This window comes from Crocodylus porosus, unplaced genomic scaffold (assembly GCF_001723895.1).
Source record: "Crocodylus porosus isolate Cpor-Errol unplaced genomic scaffold, CroPor_comp1, whole genome shotgun sequence".
Lineage (NCBI taxonomy): Eukaryota > Metazoa > Chordata > Crocodylia > Crocodylidae > Crocodylus > Crocodylus porosus.
In genome coordinates, this window is record NW_017728911.1 from 26,673,913 (window position 1) to 26,691,311 (window position 17,399).

Sequence of the window (17,399 nt, forward strand, 5' to 3'; positions counted from 1 at the left end):
TGCACAAAGATATCTGTTTATATTAGTTCACATCAAAAGGCTCTTTTCAATTGTTTGTGTTACTCTGTATATGACTATATAAATGGTTTAAGGGGCTACACTCAATCTTGAGGCATGTAACCCTGGTTATCATCTATGGGAATTCTATTCAGGAAAGCAATCAATGAAAGTTTTGACAGGTATTTAAATAATTCATAGTTTAACTTTGGTAAATTAATAGAATTAATTTACCATAACCAGATTTGTTTTAAGCCCCTATTTATTAAATCATAACCTAGCCAACTGTACTTCTCAGGATTTTATTCCCAGGCTTTATTGTATAACACTGGAATAAAAATTCATGCCTCAAAGGGAAAAGTAAAATCTAGCGCAGCTTGTTGTTTTACAAAAACCTACATTTTGAAGCAAGATGCATCAAAGAGATGGGGGGAGGGTGGGACTCTGCGGTATTATTGTTAAAACAGAAGCAATTTAGTAGACTTCTTAGTGTCGATTTTGTTGTAGTAAGATTTATCTCAATTAATAATATATTGCCTTTTATATTTGGAGGAAATAAGGAAGCTGTGCTGTGTTCTATATAACCTTATTAACAATGTAAAAATGCATCAATATGAATCTAATTATACAGCAGTGCCAAAAATTAGTAAGTAAAAACATCAAAAGAGCCAGTGGGATGTTACTTTTCTTCAGATACGCTACAGAGCTGCCCTTCAGAATCTTTTGCTTTTATATCTGGAAGTAGGCCTGGGAAATGTAGGTCACAATAAATTAAAAAAATATTAGAGCAAGATCATGTCACCAGATACACAGGCACGAGGGACCCTTTGGGAGCAGACACATCCCAACTTCCACGCGGAAGGGGAGAGATCTGCTTGTCTCATAGCATCATTTTTCCCAGTTCTAAAGGACACTTCTCACTCTGTCTAAGATCTGTGCTAAGGAAATGGGTGGAACCTACTCCTCATTCCCTGTCCATCCCCATAGAGATTAGTCAAAGAAAATAATACTTCCTGAGACTGTTACCTTTCTTACAGAGCCTTCCTTCCCCTCTTGGGTCACTAAAGGCAGTTGCAAGGAAGGCAAGCTACTGGGAAGATGAGCGGGGGGGGGCCACTGAAATTGCTGACAGTGCAAAGGCACAGGACACCAACGTTATTCCTGCAGAAGACACACCCTACCATCCAAAGGAGCGTGCATGAATGCATGCATCTGTGGTGGGAGAGGGAGGTAGGTAATTCCTCTCCTGGACATTTCTCCCGTAGGCCTGACACATGGGACAGGGTTATGAACCAAAATTAGAGCACATTACACCTGAAAAAACTGGGTCAGGTTATACTAAGATAAAGTGTATAATACAACTTGTGCTGATATATAACCCCTTTCTCTCTACAGCATAAATGGCGCATAGAATAGAACAGGCTTACAGTACACAAAATCATTTAGGAAAACACACACAACAGCATTAAATACACTCGGGGGACTGCTTAACCAAAAGTGAAAATTATAGCATATAGCAACACAACTTACTGAACTGAAAGAGTTTTAAGAGTTTCAATGCGGGGGTGGGGGGGCATTGTGGTTTTAGGATCCACTAATTTCATTAAAAGAAAAAGCAAAACCAAACATTTTTCCAAACCCAAAAGAAGTGTCATACATATTTTCACATGCATCCAATCTAAAATAAGATTTTAGAGTCTATTAGAGCCAACTAATCTTTTACTTACATTCGCAAATAAAACACGCTACCTAGCATAAGCCCATACTTTAAAGAATAATGCTATAAAAAGGACAGCGCTTCAGTATTCCAGGACTGATTCTAAAGCAGACAACTGCTGTAACTCTTAAAATAAATCATCATCTACAGCAATGACCCAACACACAATATTAATTTTAAAGACACGACTGTAGACAATTACAGTGAAATTCCCTAGTACTGTTTATAGGCCCAATACAACTCCCACTGAAGTTGGACTGGCCCTTCCAAGAGGCTTAAGGCAGCTATGTTTGTGCTCTACCTGCAGCGTAAAACTTGCTATGCTTTGAAAAAGACCCAAGTCGAACAGCTACAAATGCAGGCCTCAGTAGGCTCACAAGGCCCAATCCTGCAGCTCTTACATAGCCAAAGTAGCACTGAAACAATAGGCCTGCCCATGCTGATAAGGGTTTGCAGTAGAGAGCCCATAATGAGGTCATCTGACCCAAACTCACAAGCATTATAAAGTCCTTGAAACCAACAACAGCTAAAATACAGCGACACTTCTCAAAGATGCAGGAACATTTGGTATATGCAAACCCTCTTTGTGTCACCCAGAATAGACAACTACCACTTTCCAGATGCATGCTATTAGTACACAGGTTACTGTCCAGCTTTAAAAAATAATTCAAAGAATTCCTTTTTGGGAGGAAGAGGGTAGGAATAGGGGGGAAAGGGGAAGAAGTATTTGTTAAAATAACATAACTGCATGTAAGTCTGTATGCTGCTCTAATAATTGCATTTGTACCACCCATTCCCTGGGGAAAATGACATACAATGCACGCTGGCCTAGTTGTTCAATTATTCAAGTATTAAGAGATTCACAGAAAGACATCTGAGAAACATAACGTTTTAATAGATGAAATAAATACTCCAGTACATGCAAGATAAAAACTGACATTGGAAAAAAAAATTAAAATCACTTCTGTTATAGTGTAATTTTTGTTTGTTTGTTTAAACACTCACAGTAGCTTCCCCCCCCCCCCCTTAAATTTCCAGCTTGGAAATCAACACATGGAAACATAATCACAACCTCCACTCCTTCCACTCCTACACACCAAATGCACTTCTAACCTAACACTTGATTCAAAAAGAAATCATACAAAGAAAAGAAGTAGCTACATCCATCATCTAGTTGTTGCTGTGTTTTTTTTTTTCAAATATGAGAACTGAGGTAACTTTTTTTTTTCCTGCACAACTGAACAGTAAAAATTTAGAAGGGAAATTTCGGAAGACAAGACAAGACAAACTTTAAAAACCGCACCCAGCGCGATTAAAGCTTTTTTAGATTTCCCCCCACCTCCCCAGGTAGAAAACTTTTACCAGTTGATATTACCATCTCCTTGCGTTTAGACCTTGTTGAGTAATGGAAAATTTATTTGTGAATAATTATTTGATTAGAAAAAAAAAAAAAAAGGCCCAAATTGGCCACCTTCACCTCCTTCTATATATAGCTGGAGTATGTTGCTTTGTTTCATCACTACATGAAATTAAAGGACTGAGGTCCTCCAAGCAAATTCTTTGGTATATAAAAAAGAAGGGGCTGGGGAGGTGGGATATTATTTTCCTTTAGCCATGACTGGGATCTACACAGGGGTGGGGGAGTTAATTCACAGAATTGGAGTTCACTGGCGGTAAAGTCCTGGGTGAAGATCTTTCTCTTAGTGCCTGAGATAGCAGGTTGCACCCATCCGAGACGGCGCAAGCTGAGTTCCTCAACCTTTCCCTGTAATCGTTCATTTTGGTGCTACTTTCTGGGTGTTGGGCTATATCCCTGAGGCATTGGGTCAGGAGCACACAAGCAGATACCACACTCATGGCTCCTCCTAGGATGGCTGTTTGCACAGCTTTGCCCTCTGGATTAATGGTGGCAGCTTTGCCCAAAAACTGGGGCTCAGTGGCAAAGCCCACCAGAGCATAGACAGATTGCACCAAGGGTCCGCTGAACAGGATGCACCTGTTCCTGGTCAGCTCGCTGGGCGAAGTCTTGACCTCCCTGACGCAGGCCAGGAGGGCAGAGGCGCTGGTGCTCATGCATTTGACACTGAGTTTGAACTGCTCCTTGGCAAACTTATCCTTGGATTTCTCACTGGCCAGCACGCAGGCATCTGTCAGGAATTTCAAGTTCTTTGACATGTTCTGGGAGACCTCCAGCAGGAGCTGCGGGCTCATGTCCGCCAAAGGGGTGGTCTTCAAGACCCCGCACCCGTGCTCCACCTCATGCCTCCACCTGGTCACCTTGTAGCGATCCACCAAGCCGGGCATGGCGGGCTGAGCCCCCGGGGTCTCCACGGCCGCCAAGTAGGCGGCGTGGGCGGAGCACTCGGTCAACGAGACCACCAGCTCCCCCATCTCCACCAGGCTGTCGCCCACCTCCCCGAAGCGGCCCATGTTGAGCTGGCTCTGGACGTCGTGGGTGAGAATGGAGAGCCCCTTGGTGCGGGCGATGACGGTGTCCCTGCACTTCTCGAAGGACTCGCCGAAGGCCGCCAGGCTCTCGGTGGCCACCGGCCTGGTCTCGCTGGACAGCAGGAGCAGGTCGGCCACCAGTTGCATCTTGATCTTGCAGTGGTCGCACACGGAGAGGAGTTTCTTCCTCTGCAGCGAGCCGCTGCTGGGCACCTCGCTGGCGGACTTGCCCGAGCCGCCGCTAGCCATCGCGCCGGGGGGGCACTCGCATGCCTCTGGCCGCCCCCCTCGCACCGCCTGGGCCACCGCAGCCGCCACGGAGACTGAGCCCGGCGGGATCGCCCTGCCGGCCCCGCACCATCATTCCATCAATGGCCGGGGGCAGCGAGAGGCTGCGGGAGGGCAGGGCAGGGCGGGGCGGGCCTTGCCCTCTGCCCGCGCGGCGGGGCTAGCGGCGGGCCCCTGCCCGCATGCTCCGCGCTCCGGCTGCTTCCCGCGCCGGGCGTCAGCGCCAGCCCCGCATCGCCGGCGAGCAGGAAGCGGCGGGAGGAGGAGGAGGAGGGTGTGGCCCGGCCCGGCTCGCAGCGCCCCGCGCCGAGGAGGGGAGAGGGGAGGCGGAGCGGCCCCGGGCTCCCGCCGCCCCGCTCCCCCCCGCGCGGCCTCAACTCAGACGCTCCCCGCGGGCGAGGGCGGCGGCTCCGGGCTGCCCCCGCGGATGCTGCTGCTGCTGCTGCCGCCGCTGCGAGGAGCCGCTCGGCCTCCCCGGCCGCCTCCTGCCATGCTCGGCGCGGGGGCCGCCAACTTCCCGGCCCCGACAAACTAGTGGGACGCGGCGGCGGCGGCGCTGCTGCCGGCCAGACGCTGCGGGAGGCTCCCCCCCGTGCCCGTGGCCGTGCCCGTCCCCTCCCCGTCGCCTTCGCTGTAACCTCGCCGGAGCCTATCGAAAGCTTTTGTGCCGTGTCACCGCCCTGCGTTCAAATGCGGCCCTCCCCCCCGCCGGCCGCTCCGCCCAGGGCCAATTAGGGGCGACGCGGCGCGGGCAGGGGGACGCGGACGAGCCGGGACGAGACTTCCTGCTGCCGTCTCCTCTCCCCCCCCCCGGTGAACCGGCTCCGATGTGGAGCCGGGCAGTGCCCTTGCAGCAGGCCGGCGAGATTCATGCTCTCTTCAAAGACTGAAGGGATTTTGGGGGGGTGGGTTTTTTTGAGGTGGAAGTTTGCATCCGAGCTGGCTGGGTGCTACACACCCCAGGGCAGCACGTCCTGGAAGCTGGAGCCTTGAATAGTATCAAATCTCCAAGGGACAAAGCGCTGAAGCGCAGGCCACTAAAAGGGTTTTTTTGTAATGAGTCAAGGGCCCGAACTATTCCATCCAGGAAGAGCGTGCACCCGCTGCAGATGCTTCAGGGTCGTTGTGGGGGGTTTTTAAACCCGAAAGCTTGCTAAGAAAAATGTTGCCGACTCTTTAAGTGGGTCTAATAAAAGATATCGGCTTCACCCGAAGAACCGTGTCTGCCCGTGTCCGTAGACCAACACGGCCACCGCCTACACCCCAGTGAAAAAAGAGGCTTGGTTAAAACTCCGCGTCAGCAGAAAGCTCCCGGTTGGGTCTGTAGCGTCAGGGATCACAAGGGGTTTTATTTTAAATGTGTTTTGTAAATGTAAATGTGGCCCAGCGTGCCTGTAGCGATGTCAGAAACCTGCTTTGGTGCTGAGCAAAAATTAAATATCGGCAGTGGATATTGAACAGAACGGGTTCAGCGGAGAGCACGGGTGAGCGAGACCTGCTGTATCGTCACGCCAAGGTTTTTGGCGGGGCAGTGAGACCCACCAGGCGTTTTCCCTGCCACGTTTCCGTTCCAGCGGTCAAGGGCCCCACATAAAGATGCTTGTCATGAGGGAAATGTTAGGCCAAGAAAAGTTGGGAAGTTAAATAACAACACCGAGCAAATGACGGGTACCTATGCACAAGCAAAATACACCCTCTTTTTAATACTTCATTGGCCATTTCTAGAGGGAAAGTTACATTTGAGTAAAAAATGGTAGTGAATAAAGGGAAGTTTTTACATTCCATAAACCAGATTCTCCAGAGTTACACAACTTCTAGCCATTGAAATTCAGTTGCAGTGAAGGGATTTCTCGGAACATAAAATTGGTATAGTAAGTGAAGGACTAGGCCCCATTTTGTATCTGTCATATGTTCTTTATTTTGCCACTGCTATTAATTCAGTAAAGGAAGGTAACACTAATGTTAAAGCAAAGTAATATTAATAGCACTTCTTGACTTCTTCCATATCGTTCTGCCCTTCTTGTAAGTTAAATTCTCTGTTCTAATGTTCTGCAGTTTATTCTGCAATGTAACCAAAGCTGCCAGATACATGTCTAACTAAATGCATTGGTCCAGATCCTCATTTAGACTCCAGTCGTTTTATATTTCTCTTGCTCCAGTAGACTAAAAGGATCATGATGTAAAGGAGAAGACATACCTGTGTTCAATCCAGTACTTCTTTACCACAAGAGTGGCAGAGATCAAGCACTGTAAACGTAGGCTTCAGTTGATCTTCAAACGTTCGCTTAGATTTCCATCAGCTGACAGAGTGCACACCTGGCTTTTTTTTGACTCCCACGATCATCTTTATTTGAGATTGATGTCAGCAGGATGGACACAGTCCTAAAAGTAATTATATTAACAGGATATACTCAGTTTTGGGGAAAAAAATACTGTTGCTGTAGTCAGTGAGGGCAGCGAATACACTGTGTTTGGGTGTGTCTGAAAATAGGGTGTTTCTCCACCCATTTCTTTTAATAGTGAAGGGGGGGGCGGGGAGGGAAGTTGTATTTACTTTTACCAGCTTATAGGATTTATAAGGATTTGAGGCCAGTGCTAGTTACTGCTTTCTAAAATACTATATATCAGTATGGTGCTAAATTCAGATCAGCCTGAAAAGTACGAGTCAGCAACCAACCCATTCTAAATTACTTTCTATTTTAAAATGCATCCAGCTCTGTTTTAAGCCAAATTGATCAGTTAAGATCACGCTTTATTGAAATACGAAATTAGCCAATGAGGATTAGACGAATTTAAAAGAATCTTTGAAAGGTTTTCTTTTTAATTATTACTTTAAGGAGCTGTTTAGGGTCATGGACAATTGAACATGTACCCCAATGTAATTTGCATCAGTTCAAATGTAAATTAAACTGGGTTTAGAAATTTGCAGATGCACAGTATCCCAGGGTAAGTCGCACAATAGGCAGCTCTTGTGGTACCTTGCCCCATGGCAGTAGGGGAACAGGTATAGTCAGGGAATGGCTCTCCCAGGACAGTCACGCTAACCTAAACTGGTGTAATTTGACTTAGTAGATGTTTCTCGCTGTTTCTTTTAGGGATATTTCTCTACCCTAGATTAGGCGTTCGTATTGTCTGTTTGCTACTTTTTTATACTGGTGAAATACGCATTACACTGATACAAACATGACATTTGTCCATACCCTGGGTCTCTGTCCTGGCAGAAAGAGGTATTACATGACCCCCTACAATACATCTTCACTTCTAGGGTGTCTGGCCCTGATTTCCAGATACATTTGTGTCACTCCCCCAAGCCAAAGCAGACAGAATTGGATAGAGTTTGGCAGTAAGTCCTGTACAATTCTTCCTCACAGATCCCAGCATATATTTGGCTTGTTTATACCCTGCCGATTCCTCACTGCCCAAAAGGCCTGCGATTCCATTAGCAATCTGCACAATCATCTCCTCTAAGCTGCCACTGAAAACTGACCCAGTTCTCATCAGCTTCAGTATTGGTTACCCTGCAGTATGGTTTTGATAACCTGTTTCCAAATCGCTTGTTTGGTTCCCCCCAGGGTGTGGGTGGTGGGGATGTTCAGCTTGTCTTCTTGCTCACATCTGTAATAGGGGATGGGTCTCTGGAGGCATCTGTGATTGAATCCTCCTCCCTGACTTGCTCTGTTATTGCTTCTGTAGGCACCATAGGCTCTGCACAACAGCACTGATTGAGCTCAAACTTTGTAAACAGAGACTTTGATTGATCTTCAAACAGGTTTGTTTACTCAGATTTGTAGTGGCCTTTTGACTGCCCAGACATCCTTACTGGAGAATGATCTTACCACTACCAACAGTTTTGAAAGGAAATTTACTGTAAGTTTAACCAGTGCAGGGACAAGAGGGCATATACAGAGTTTTAAGCGTGTCAAAACATTGTATGATGGTTCATCACCTCTTCTCTTCTTGGTGCCAGTGGTGGGAGCCTTACTTACACCAGCACTCTCTAGGATAGTTATGATTTGGACCTCAACACTTTGTCTTAAAAATAGAGTCATATAAAGACAGATACGTAATATATGCTAAATGGCTTTGCTCCCTTGACATTAGGGAAACTATACCTGTTTACGCCAGTTGACATTCAGGTCCAAACATTTTTATGATCCAAAAGATGTATCTACATTGTTCAAAATGAAACGTTTCAGTTAATCGACAATGTCTTTTGGGGGTCCTCACACTGTACACTCCATCTTCCTTCCAAAGATAACCTCTGCATTGGTGTAGAGTCCAAAGAAGAACTGTAGACTTTTCCAGTAGTCCTACAATTTGGTAAGTAGAGATACATATTATACCTCCTCTTGTGCTTCATACCTTGATTAATTACTACCAGTGGAAATCAGGTGGCAGTGCTTGACTTCTGCTTAGCATGTATCTCAAATAACTCTCAGGACTGAAAACTGCTTGGATTGCCACATAAAAGAGATTAACTATATTTTTAACATGGATTAGTGGTATGTGCAGAGCAGTGCTCATTTACCTGTGTGTGCCCTTCTCTTTGGTCACTTTGATCCTTCCCTTTCCTTGTGCTTAATACAACAAAAATGAAAGATTAGTTTGATTCCCCTTTCTCCACCTCCGCAAATCTTCTGATCCTATTTTTTAGTTAATATCTTTAGATCAGGTTGGAGTTCCACATTGTAGAAACTGGACTTTTTATTGTTTAATAAAACTTTTTTTGTGAAGGAAAGATTAATCTGAGAACATGCTATAATAATTTAATGAATACCGTATGTGACCTGGTAGGTGAGAAAAACATTAAGACTTTCTGGTGTTAATGTCTTGATCTAGTTTAAGAAGCAGCAAATAGGAAGACAACTCAGTGGATAAACTGCTTCTTTCCAAATGGCTGGGATGATAATTATAAGATAATTGCAATACTTCTAGGCTTATAGACTGATTTAATCACAAGCTTGTAGACTGATTTGTTTCCGTTAAATTCTTTCTTCTCTCACAGGTTTTGGATGTAAAGAAATGTTTTGTCTTAGGGACGCTATCTGGTCTCTGCTTACCACTGCCTTGTTTTAGAGGTGGTAGAGCTTCAGGTCTTATCTTAAGTGAGGTCTGGTGAAGTAATCACTTTTGGCTCACAAGCAAGTCTGAGAGGGGAAAATTATGATTCCCTCCTGAAAGGCAACCACCTGAGAGCTGGAGCAGATGCATTCACAAAGAACAGGAGGAAGGCAGGTAACAGTCGGCATGATAGAAAAATATACATACTACATATGTTGTTTGTTTTTACAGTGCTTATTGTTCATATTTTAAAATAATTTTGCTATGTCTTATGTAGGTTTTAACATCGGAGCTTTTAAGGACCGGGTTAAACTTTCAGTGGTTTGAGAGATGTTAGTTTTTGTGTTGTATTCTCCAGAGTCCAGTGTATGAAGTAGGAGAATCAGAATGAAAGAATAACCATACAATGGCTGAAATATTAACTCCTTAGCTCCTGTTGCCTCTCCCACTACCCAGATTACTGTAACTGGCAGAGATTAAAGTGCTTTGGGTTCCTTTGGCCCATACTCTGATTTCCCAGACATACTCTTGTCATTTCCTCCCAGTCGTTAGTGTGGGTCTTTCACACTATATGAAGGAGAGAGGTTTTACTGAAAAGACATTGCAGCTGCAATATGGTTGTTCAGTTTTTTGACAGAGGGCAGGATGCCTTTTCTATGATGATCAGCTTTAACAACCTGGGTTTGGTCTAGAAACAGAAGACTTTTTTTCATTTGGGCCTGTTCCTCTGGTTCAATGACTTGGGCTCTGCTTTTGCAAGCTCCCTTGACTTGCTGGCCCTCAAGGAGCCTGTTTGATTTGGATTTGAACATTGCAGCAAACCCCAGATTTGACAGACTGACATTTGTTCCACATTAAGTACCTGTGTGCTTCCATGTTCTCATTCACATATGCTACTTCATGAGGTGAGTACCCAAGGGGTAGGAGGTATAAAATGGCTGCTTTTGTTCTCCCTCCTTTCCTTGCACACTAAACCAGGCTAAACACAATCTTGCCCTGTGTGTTTAAAGACACAGATTAGTTTGAAATTCAGAAGCACTTTATAGAGGAACAGTTGTGAATACCATTGATAAGAATGGTCCAGCATAAACAGGAATCCCAGACCCTCCCTTCAAACCCTTAGGTCTGTTTTTGTTAAGATCAAAAGGGAGCAGAGTATTCCGAACAAAATGTGCGGAGGCCCACCCTTCCTGAATTGCAGTTTTGGTACTGTGTTGTGTCCTGCAGCTGTAAAGCTATGAAAGAGTTTTTTAATGTATAGCATTGGACAGTTTAATAAACATTTTTCCACAGGATCCCTGCAGGGCTTCTCTGATCTTGTACTCTCCCCACATTTTATGTGTGCGCATTCTCTAAGGAGAGCTGCTAATCATTACAGGATTAATGTTGGCACCTTTACTTGAACTGAATAATACCTTATTCTATAAGTATGCCTACTAAAATCAATGGAACAACTTATAGAGTAAGGTATTACTTATACTGTGTCTGGGTCTCAGAATCGGACTGTGAATTTAAAATCAAACTGTGATTCCAAGATTAATTTCACCTGGGTTGGGAAGTTAGACTATCCATACAGTCTCTGGAGGAAAATATTCACCTTATTCATTTACCCATATTCTTTTCCTAAGAAGCTACATGATGAATGTGTGGGTTTAACCAATGGAAATGGTATCAAAAACCTGAGACTAGTATTAACTACAGTGTTTCAGAGCTTAAAGATAATAGTATCAAGTTGCACTGCAGCTGATTAGATAATGCAGCACTCATAGATTTTATACACTATGGAATCTGATCAAGTTGATGGATACCAGTGATAAAACTGGCATCCTATCCTCCAGTAAAGATCGGTTTAGTCAGTCAAAACGCAGCTGATCGTGTACACACACATATACAGAGTAATATTATTTTACAGTTAAATGTAGAGGTGTGGCCAAATCAGTTTCTCCCTATCTGGATAGCCGTGACTTTTGAAATAGTCACTATTTGAATCAGAGCTTCATGTCTGATTCAGAATAAAGCCAATTTATCCCAACTTTGGAGAAATCTGGGTTCAGATCTAAATTTTATAGCTTGATCAAACACCTTCAGGTTCTTGTTTTCAGAAAGTGATTCTAAATGTTATATACACTTGTATGTGTCCAAAAGTCTGGATTTGCATATGCAGACAGCCTTTTGTATGTGTAAAATGTACAAGATCATAGTTGTGGGAGGCAAACAATTTTTTTTTTTAATTTGGCCCTCTGCAGGATTTTATGATTGAAGGCTTATAGGAGGCAAATTACTCCTCATCAACCACCCAGAATATCCCAGACTTCTGAGAACTGCATAAGATAATGCTTTTGAGCAAAATAAAGAATACTCCCAATGCCCCAACATCCTGAATCATGTTTAATTATGAGGGCTTTTTGGGTAGGGACCTTCTATTTGTTAATGTTTTACAGTACCTAGCACAATGGGTCCTGGCCCATAACTGGGGCTTCTATGAGTTATTGTTATATTAACTGATAAAATTTGGCTTCATTATCAGTATAACAAGAAACTACCAGGCCTTGGCTACTTACAATTTTTGAAATCCCTGAAAGACTCCCCCATTTATAATACCTGATTCAATTAACTTCTTCTTAAGTCCTTTTCCCATATCTACGATACCATGGATCAAAGAATTTCATCTGATCTCTCTCCCTGGGGAATGTGTCATTCCAAGAAGACCAGGACCTAGGCACTTGTTTTCTCCAGCAGCAGAGAAGTTCAGAATATTTCAGCAAAAATAGAATTCCCAGAGGGAAAAAAGACGAGTTCTAAGGAAAATGTTTCTGTGCTGTAACTAGCTGTACTGAACGTTAAATTTCCCACCTAAAGCAGAAATACAAAACAGAGAGACAAGAAGGTTGAAAGTCTCAGTGAAATTGGCAGTCAGAGTGCAGGAAACCAACACCAGACATAGGCACCATGGAAGTCTTACTTCACCATATTTTGGGGTTTTAAGTGGAGCATCAGACATGTTAGGGTCTTGTACTGGCCCCTGCACTGGTTTCAATATCACCAATAAAGCATACAAGCCATACATGGCGGACTTCATTTTCTCTCTCCCAAGTTTATGACTGATCTTTGGGATTCAATCTGGTTGGGTTTTTTTAATCTCCTGATTGTCAAAGCATCTTTCCAAGAAACAACTGCCTCTTCTACAGTGAAGCCAAGCTCTTTATTTTTTCCAAACTCTGGTGTTTAGGGACATGCTGAAAAACCTAGCATAAATGGATATTAGATTTACTGTCCTTTGTGTGCAGTATAAAGAGGTAAAACTGGTTTCCAACAACGTGAAAAAGCGAGTACAAAGTCTAAGGTTTTTCTGTCCAAACAAAACCTGAAAACAAAACAGAAAGGCTTTTTTGAATGTGTAGGAGACTGAGGGTGAGGGGGTGTGTGTGTGGTGGGAGGGGTGGGGGAAGATGGAGTCTTTGTTCAGCATAAACCCCCCTCCGGACTTTAATCTTTTAGCTCCTCAGAAACATGCTTTAAGCAGGATATTTTGCACATGTAACAAAGGCACAGTGCTAAAAATGTGGGTATACATTTTAAAATTTAAAAAGACTGGTAAAAGAAAACAAAGTTTTTCCTGGAGGGGTAGAGAGGAGGGAAAGGAGCAGGGAGAAGTTTTAGAACACTTAGTCTTCACAGAGATCTACTGCCTGATCCTCCTCATTGCGCTTTATTTGCCCAGATGAGGTAAATATTTGCAAAATCTGAAAAGTCCCTCCCCTTAGCTTGGCAACTGGAAAACTAAGAATAAAACCTGACTGCAGCTGTATCAGCAGCTATACAGCTGCACATGTTCTCTGGTGCAAGTGCATTGGACTGTCTACTGTTGGGTAGAACATAACCGTCTTGTTCCCAGCGGTCAGCAGTGAAAGTATCTTCTTTTTATTATTTTTATCTGGTACCTGTTCTCTGATATAAAGACGTTTAAACAACTTGCCTGAAAGAGACTCCTAAAAATACTTTTGAGCAAGATGATTCTAGATTTACTAGCATGTGCACGTATATGATTTTGCAAATCCATGTGATTTGAAGAGCATAAAATAACTAAACAACTTACACAAATAAAAGTAAGCGAAATAGATTAGAAGCTAAATTTTAAAAGTATGCACCTATGTGTGAACAGTACATGTGTATGATTGTATTGCCCTTGTTTTTCATTAACATTGCAGAGAAAGTTCATGAATAATGAAGTTCACGCTAAAGCCCATCCTGCAGCTGACTCCATGAAGACCACAATTGATTTGAATGGTTTCTGTCAGTGCATTGTCTACCAACATAGAGAGAGTTCCACGATTGGAGCCTAGTATAAGAAACACTCTTTTCCCAAGATTTAGAGTACAGTATGGGAATGCTTTTATATGTGAAAAAAGAAATGTCTAATTGTCTTGTGCACTGCTGGATACACAGAAACACTTGCTTTACTTGCACAAGCGGTTCCACTTAAATAGATCAGACTACTTAGGTAGGACAAGTGGGATTTGGCCCTATATATGGAACAAAAGCACCAGAAGTTAAGCAAAGCCAAAGTAACGAGTCCACTGTTTGTTTGTTTGTTTGTTTATGAAAAGGCATTATTAAAGAAACTAAGTAAAATGTGTTTTTATTATTTGCATGCAAAAAAATCCAGTTACAGGCCCAGCTTTCTGAAATGTGAATGTTTAGTCTGTAAATGTTAATAATATTTTCAGTAAGTGTGTAAATGCCTTCCAGCATTGAGAATGTTACTGGAATCATCTGTAACGAAGACAGCATTAATGATGGTAATCTGATAGTCCATGCTTAACACATTAAGTGGGAAATCTGTGAACAAATGTGTTCATTAGTAATTTATGGAATACCTTTCTGAGGAGGTAGCTAATTCAGATAGTGGCTTGGTTACTGTTCATTTAAAAAGTTAGAGGAATAGGCTTATGGTCTAAAAATTCTAGTTTATTATGCACCTTTGCAGTAGTTTCCAGAATGTTATAAAATGATAACTCATTGTATGGTTGTTACAGGTATAGCTGAGCTATCCTGGGTGCTGTAACAGGTGCAGATCTTGGATCCTGCATGCTCTTAGGCTTGCTAGCTGTGGGACAATCCTCAAGCTGTGGGTATTCTGGCATACTAATCCTTTGGCTAGCAGTCCTTCTTGAAATACAGGACTCGACAGTCCAATTGCCTAGGATTTGAACTAGGTGCTGGCCTTTTCTGTGCCTTTCCAGACTTCCTCTGAAGCTATCAAACCTCCAGTTATTGTTTCATCCTTCATGGAATATGTGAAGGTTAAAACAAGGAACACAGACTTTGCAAAGCCATTTCTAAGTCATAACACTTTACTCAGAAAGCCAAGAAATACATGCATTTATGTAAAACTACCAAAAACCTTCATCCCATCAGTGTCCTCCCCACTCCAAGAACCCTTGGGGTTTTGGACAGCCCTTTTGGATCCTGTCCTGACCTTCCAGTTCTGCACTCTTATTTTGGTCTTTTCCAACATGCCAGCAAAAACGCTTAAAACAATGAGATTATGAACTATGACTGGCACTAGAACAACAAATAGTCAAAGCTCCAGTCCCCTGTTTCAGGTGACACCCGTCACATGGCTTCAGGTCTTTCAAAAAATGACAGATTTTGATATCTTCCGTGTTATGGTGGCATAGAGCAATGTAGCTGTGATGGTCCAGAAATTGGGTGAGAGGCAAGGATTTCTTAGGTTGATATCTTTTATTGGACCAACTGTGTAGTTGGTCCAATGAAGGATATCACCCTAGAAATCCTTGCCTCTCTCTTAAAAAGCAACTCATTGTTTGCATGTTGTCCTGAAATGCTTCCCTTTGAATGGAAAACCATCCAGGTTCGGTCAAGTCATTGATCTCCACTGTTCATCCTCTGCTTGGACATCAGAGAATCTGTGAACACCTCCCAGAATCTCAGTCTAAAATGTAAAAAAAAATGCAGGAGAAGGCACGGCACATTTTGCACCCTAAGGAAAATGGCATTCTTGAGCCATCAAGTGGGCAGATAGCTGCAGGCCTACAAGGTCATAGCAATGTGCTATCCTGCTTCCCAAAAGGTTACTAGCAGCTGGAAGAAATCCCTTGCCCAGGAAATTAGAAAATCTCAGTGTTGTCTCTTTGTGGAAGCCAAATGTGTAAGAGGGGCTCAGCTTTAGCCATCGGCCAGGCCCAGTCTAACTTGGAGTTGTCTTTTTGGAGCCTTCTGCTGAACCTGGGAGGACAGAATATCAGAATTGCCATTTACTGGGTCAAACCATAGGCCCATCTTGCTCAGTGACAGAGAGTGGATGCTGAAAGGGAGTGAACAGGGTATGACCAGGGTTTTTCTTTTCGACTGCTTCTCTCTCACTTGCAGCTTCCAGCATTTAAGGTCTAGGAAGTTCTAATTCAGAGGCTGCCCTTCACTTCTGTGCTCCATAGCTATGGATGCCCCTTTCTGGCAACAATTTGTCCAATCCCTTTTTTTGAATCTGGCTAAACTCTCAGCTTCCACAACGTTTGGTGGCAATGAGTTCCACACTTTAATGTCACACTGGGTGCATCTACATGTGCTATTAATGTGACGGAATAAACTCTGGCACAGTTCATGCTGGAGTTTATTGCTCCTGGGTGCTGTGTTTACATGTGCACCTGGGAGCACAGCATGTTGAGCCAGGGCAGAGCTGCCCTGGGCAGCAGGGGGTCCCCGGGGGTCAGCCTGCCAGCCCTAGGGTGCTCCGACCTGGCTCAATGTGCTGTGGAGGGGCCGGTTAGGGGATGAGGGTTCTCCAGTCCAGGGCTAGGCAGCAAGCAGCCCACACACTTTCTCAGTGTCTATACATGTCATGGTGCTGCAGGATAGTACTTCTGTACTTTTTTTAATCAGCTTCCACAGCATTCGGTGGCAATGTGTTCCACACTTTAATGACACACTGGATGCATTTATATGTGCTGTTAATGCAACTGAATAAACTCTGGCACAGTGCACGCTGGAGTTTATTGCTCCTGGGTGCTATGTTCACATGTGTACCTAAGGTGGTGTTTTGTAGCTTATTGTGGCCTAATAGCTCCACGTGTAGATGCTGAGACTTTACTGCTGAGCTAACAAGGCAACTCTGCAGTAAGCGTTTGGTGTAGACGCACCCACTGCGCAAGAAATACCTTCCTCTTGTTCATTTTAAACTTACTACCTACTTGATCATTTTGTAACCTCCTGATAAACCCGTCAACTTTCTTGTCCCCATTTAGTATTTTTGCAGGCCCTCGTCATGCCCCCCCTCTTCTAAACCAAACAGACTGAGTCTCTTCAGTCTCTCTTCGTACTGCAGCCCCTCAGCACCCTCGTTGCCCTTTTCGGGACCTCCTCTAGCTCTTCCATCTCCCGGAGCTGTGGACCCTGGATTGATAAAGCCAAGTACCAAAATAGCACGAGGCTCCTTTCCCTTTGCTTTACACGTCCTTTTTCATCGTCCCTAACTACTCGTCTGCCTGTCGCAGGTCCGGCGGCCCTCCTAGGGGACGTCCCGCTGCTATTCTGTCCTCTGTAGATACAAAACCCGGCGCCTTTTCGTCCTCTGTTTTTCTCTTGAAGAGAAAAACAGAGGACACAAAGGCATCCGGTTTCTCAAGAGAAAAACAGAGGACAAAGGCGTCGGGTTTTGCATGGAAAGCGGACCGCGCCCTACAACGGCCACCCTCGCCGCGGGGCTGCTCAGCCCTACAGGGCCGTGTGGAGGTTTGTTAGTTAACAACCCGGTGGGGCCTGTCCGGACGCCGCTCGGCGCTCAGCCGCACCCTAGCGCAGGGCCGGCAGGGGGCGCGCGCGGACAACGACCCAGCCGGGGGCGCCGCCAGCCGGGCGGGGCGCGGCT

The 17,399-nt window shown here is 44.2% G+C and overlaps 1 protein-coding gene across 1 annotated transcript; it reads right to left on the reverse strand.

The window, feature by feature from the left end:
- Positions 1-2,587: 2,587 nt before the first annotated feature.
- Positions 2,588-5,091, reverse strand: MESDC1 (mesoderm development candidate 1). The gene has a single exon (XM_019533704.1). The coding sequence runs from the start codon at positions 4,409-4,411 to the stop codon at positions 3,359-3,361; it is 1,053 nt and encodes a 350-aa protein (XP_019389249.1). The 5' UTR covers positions 4,412-5,091; the 3' UTR covers positions 2,588-3,358.
- Between the last annotated feature and the right edge of the window lie 12,308 nt (positions 5,092-17,399).

What these genes read in the sequence shown, in the direction of transcription:
- MESDC1 (XM_019533704.1), bottom strand. Translation starts at nt 4,411, where the DNA reads ATGGCTAGCGGCGGCTCGGGCAAGTCCGCCAGCGAGGTGCCCAGCAGC.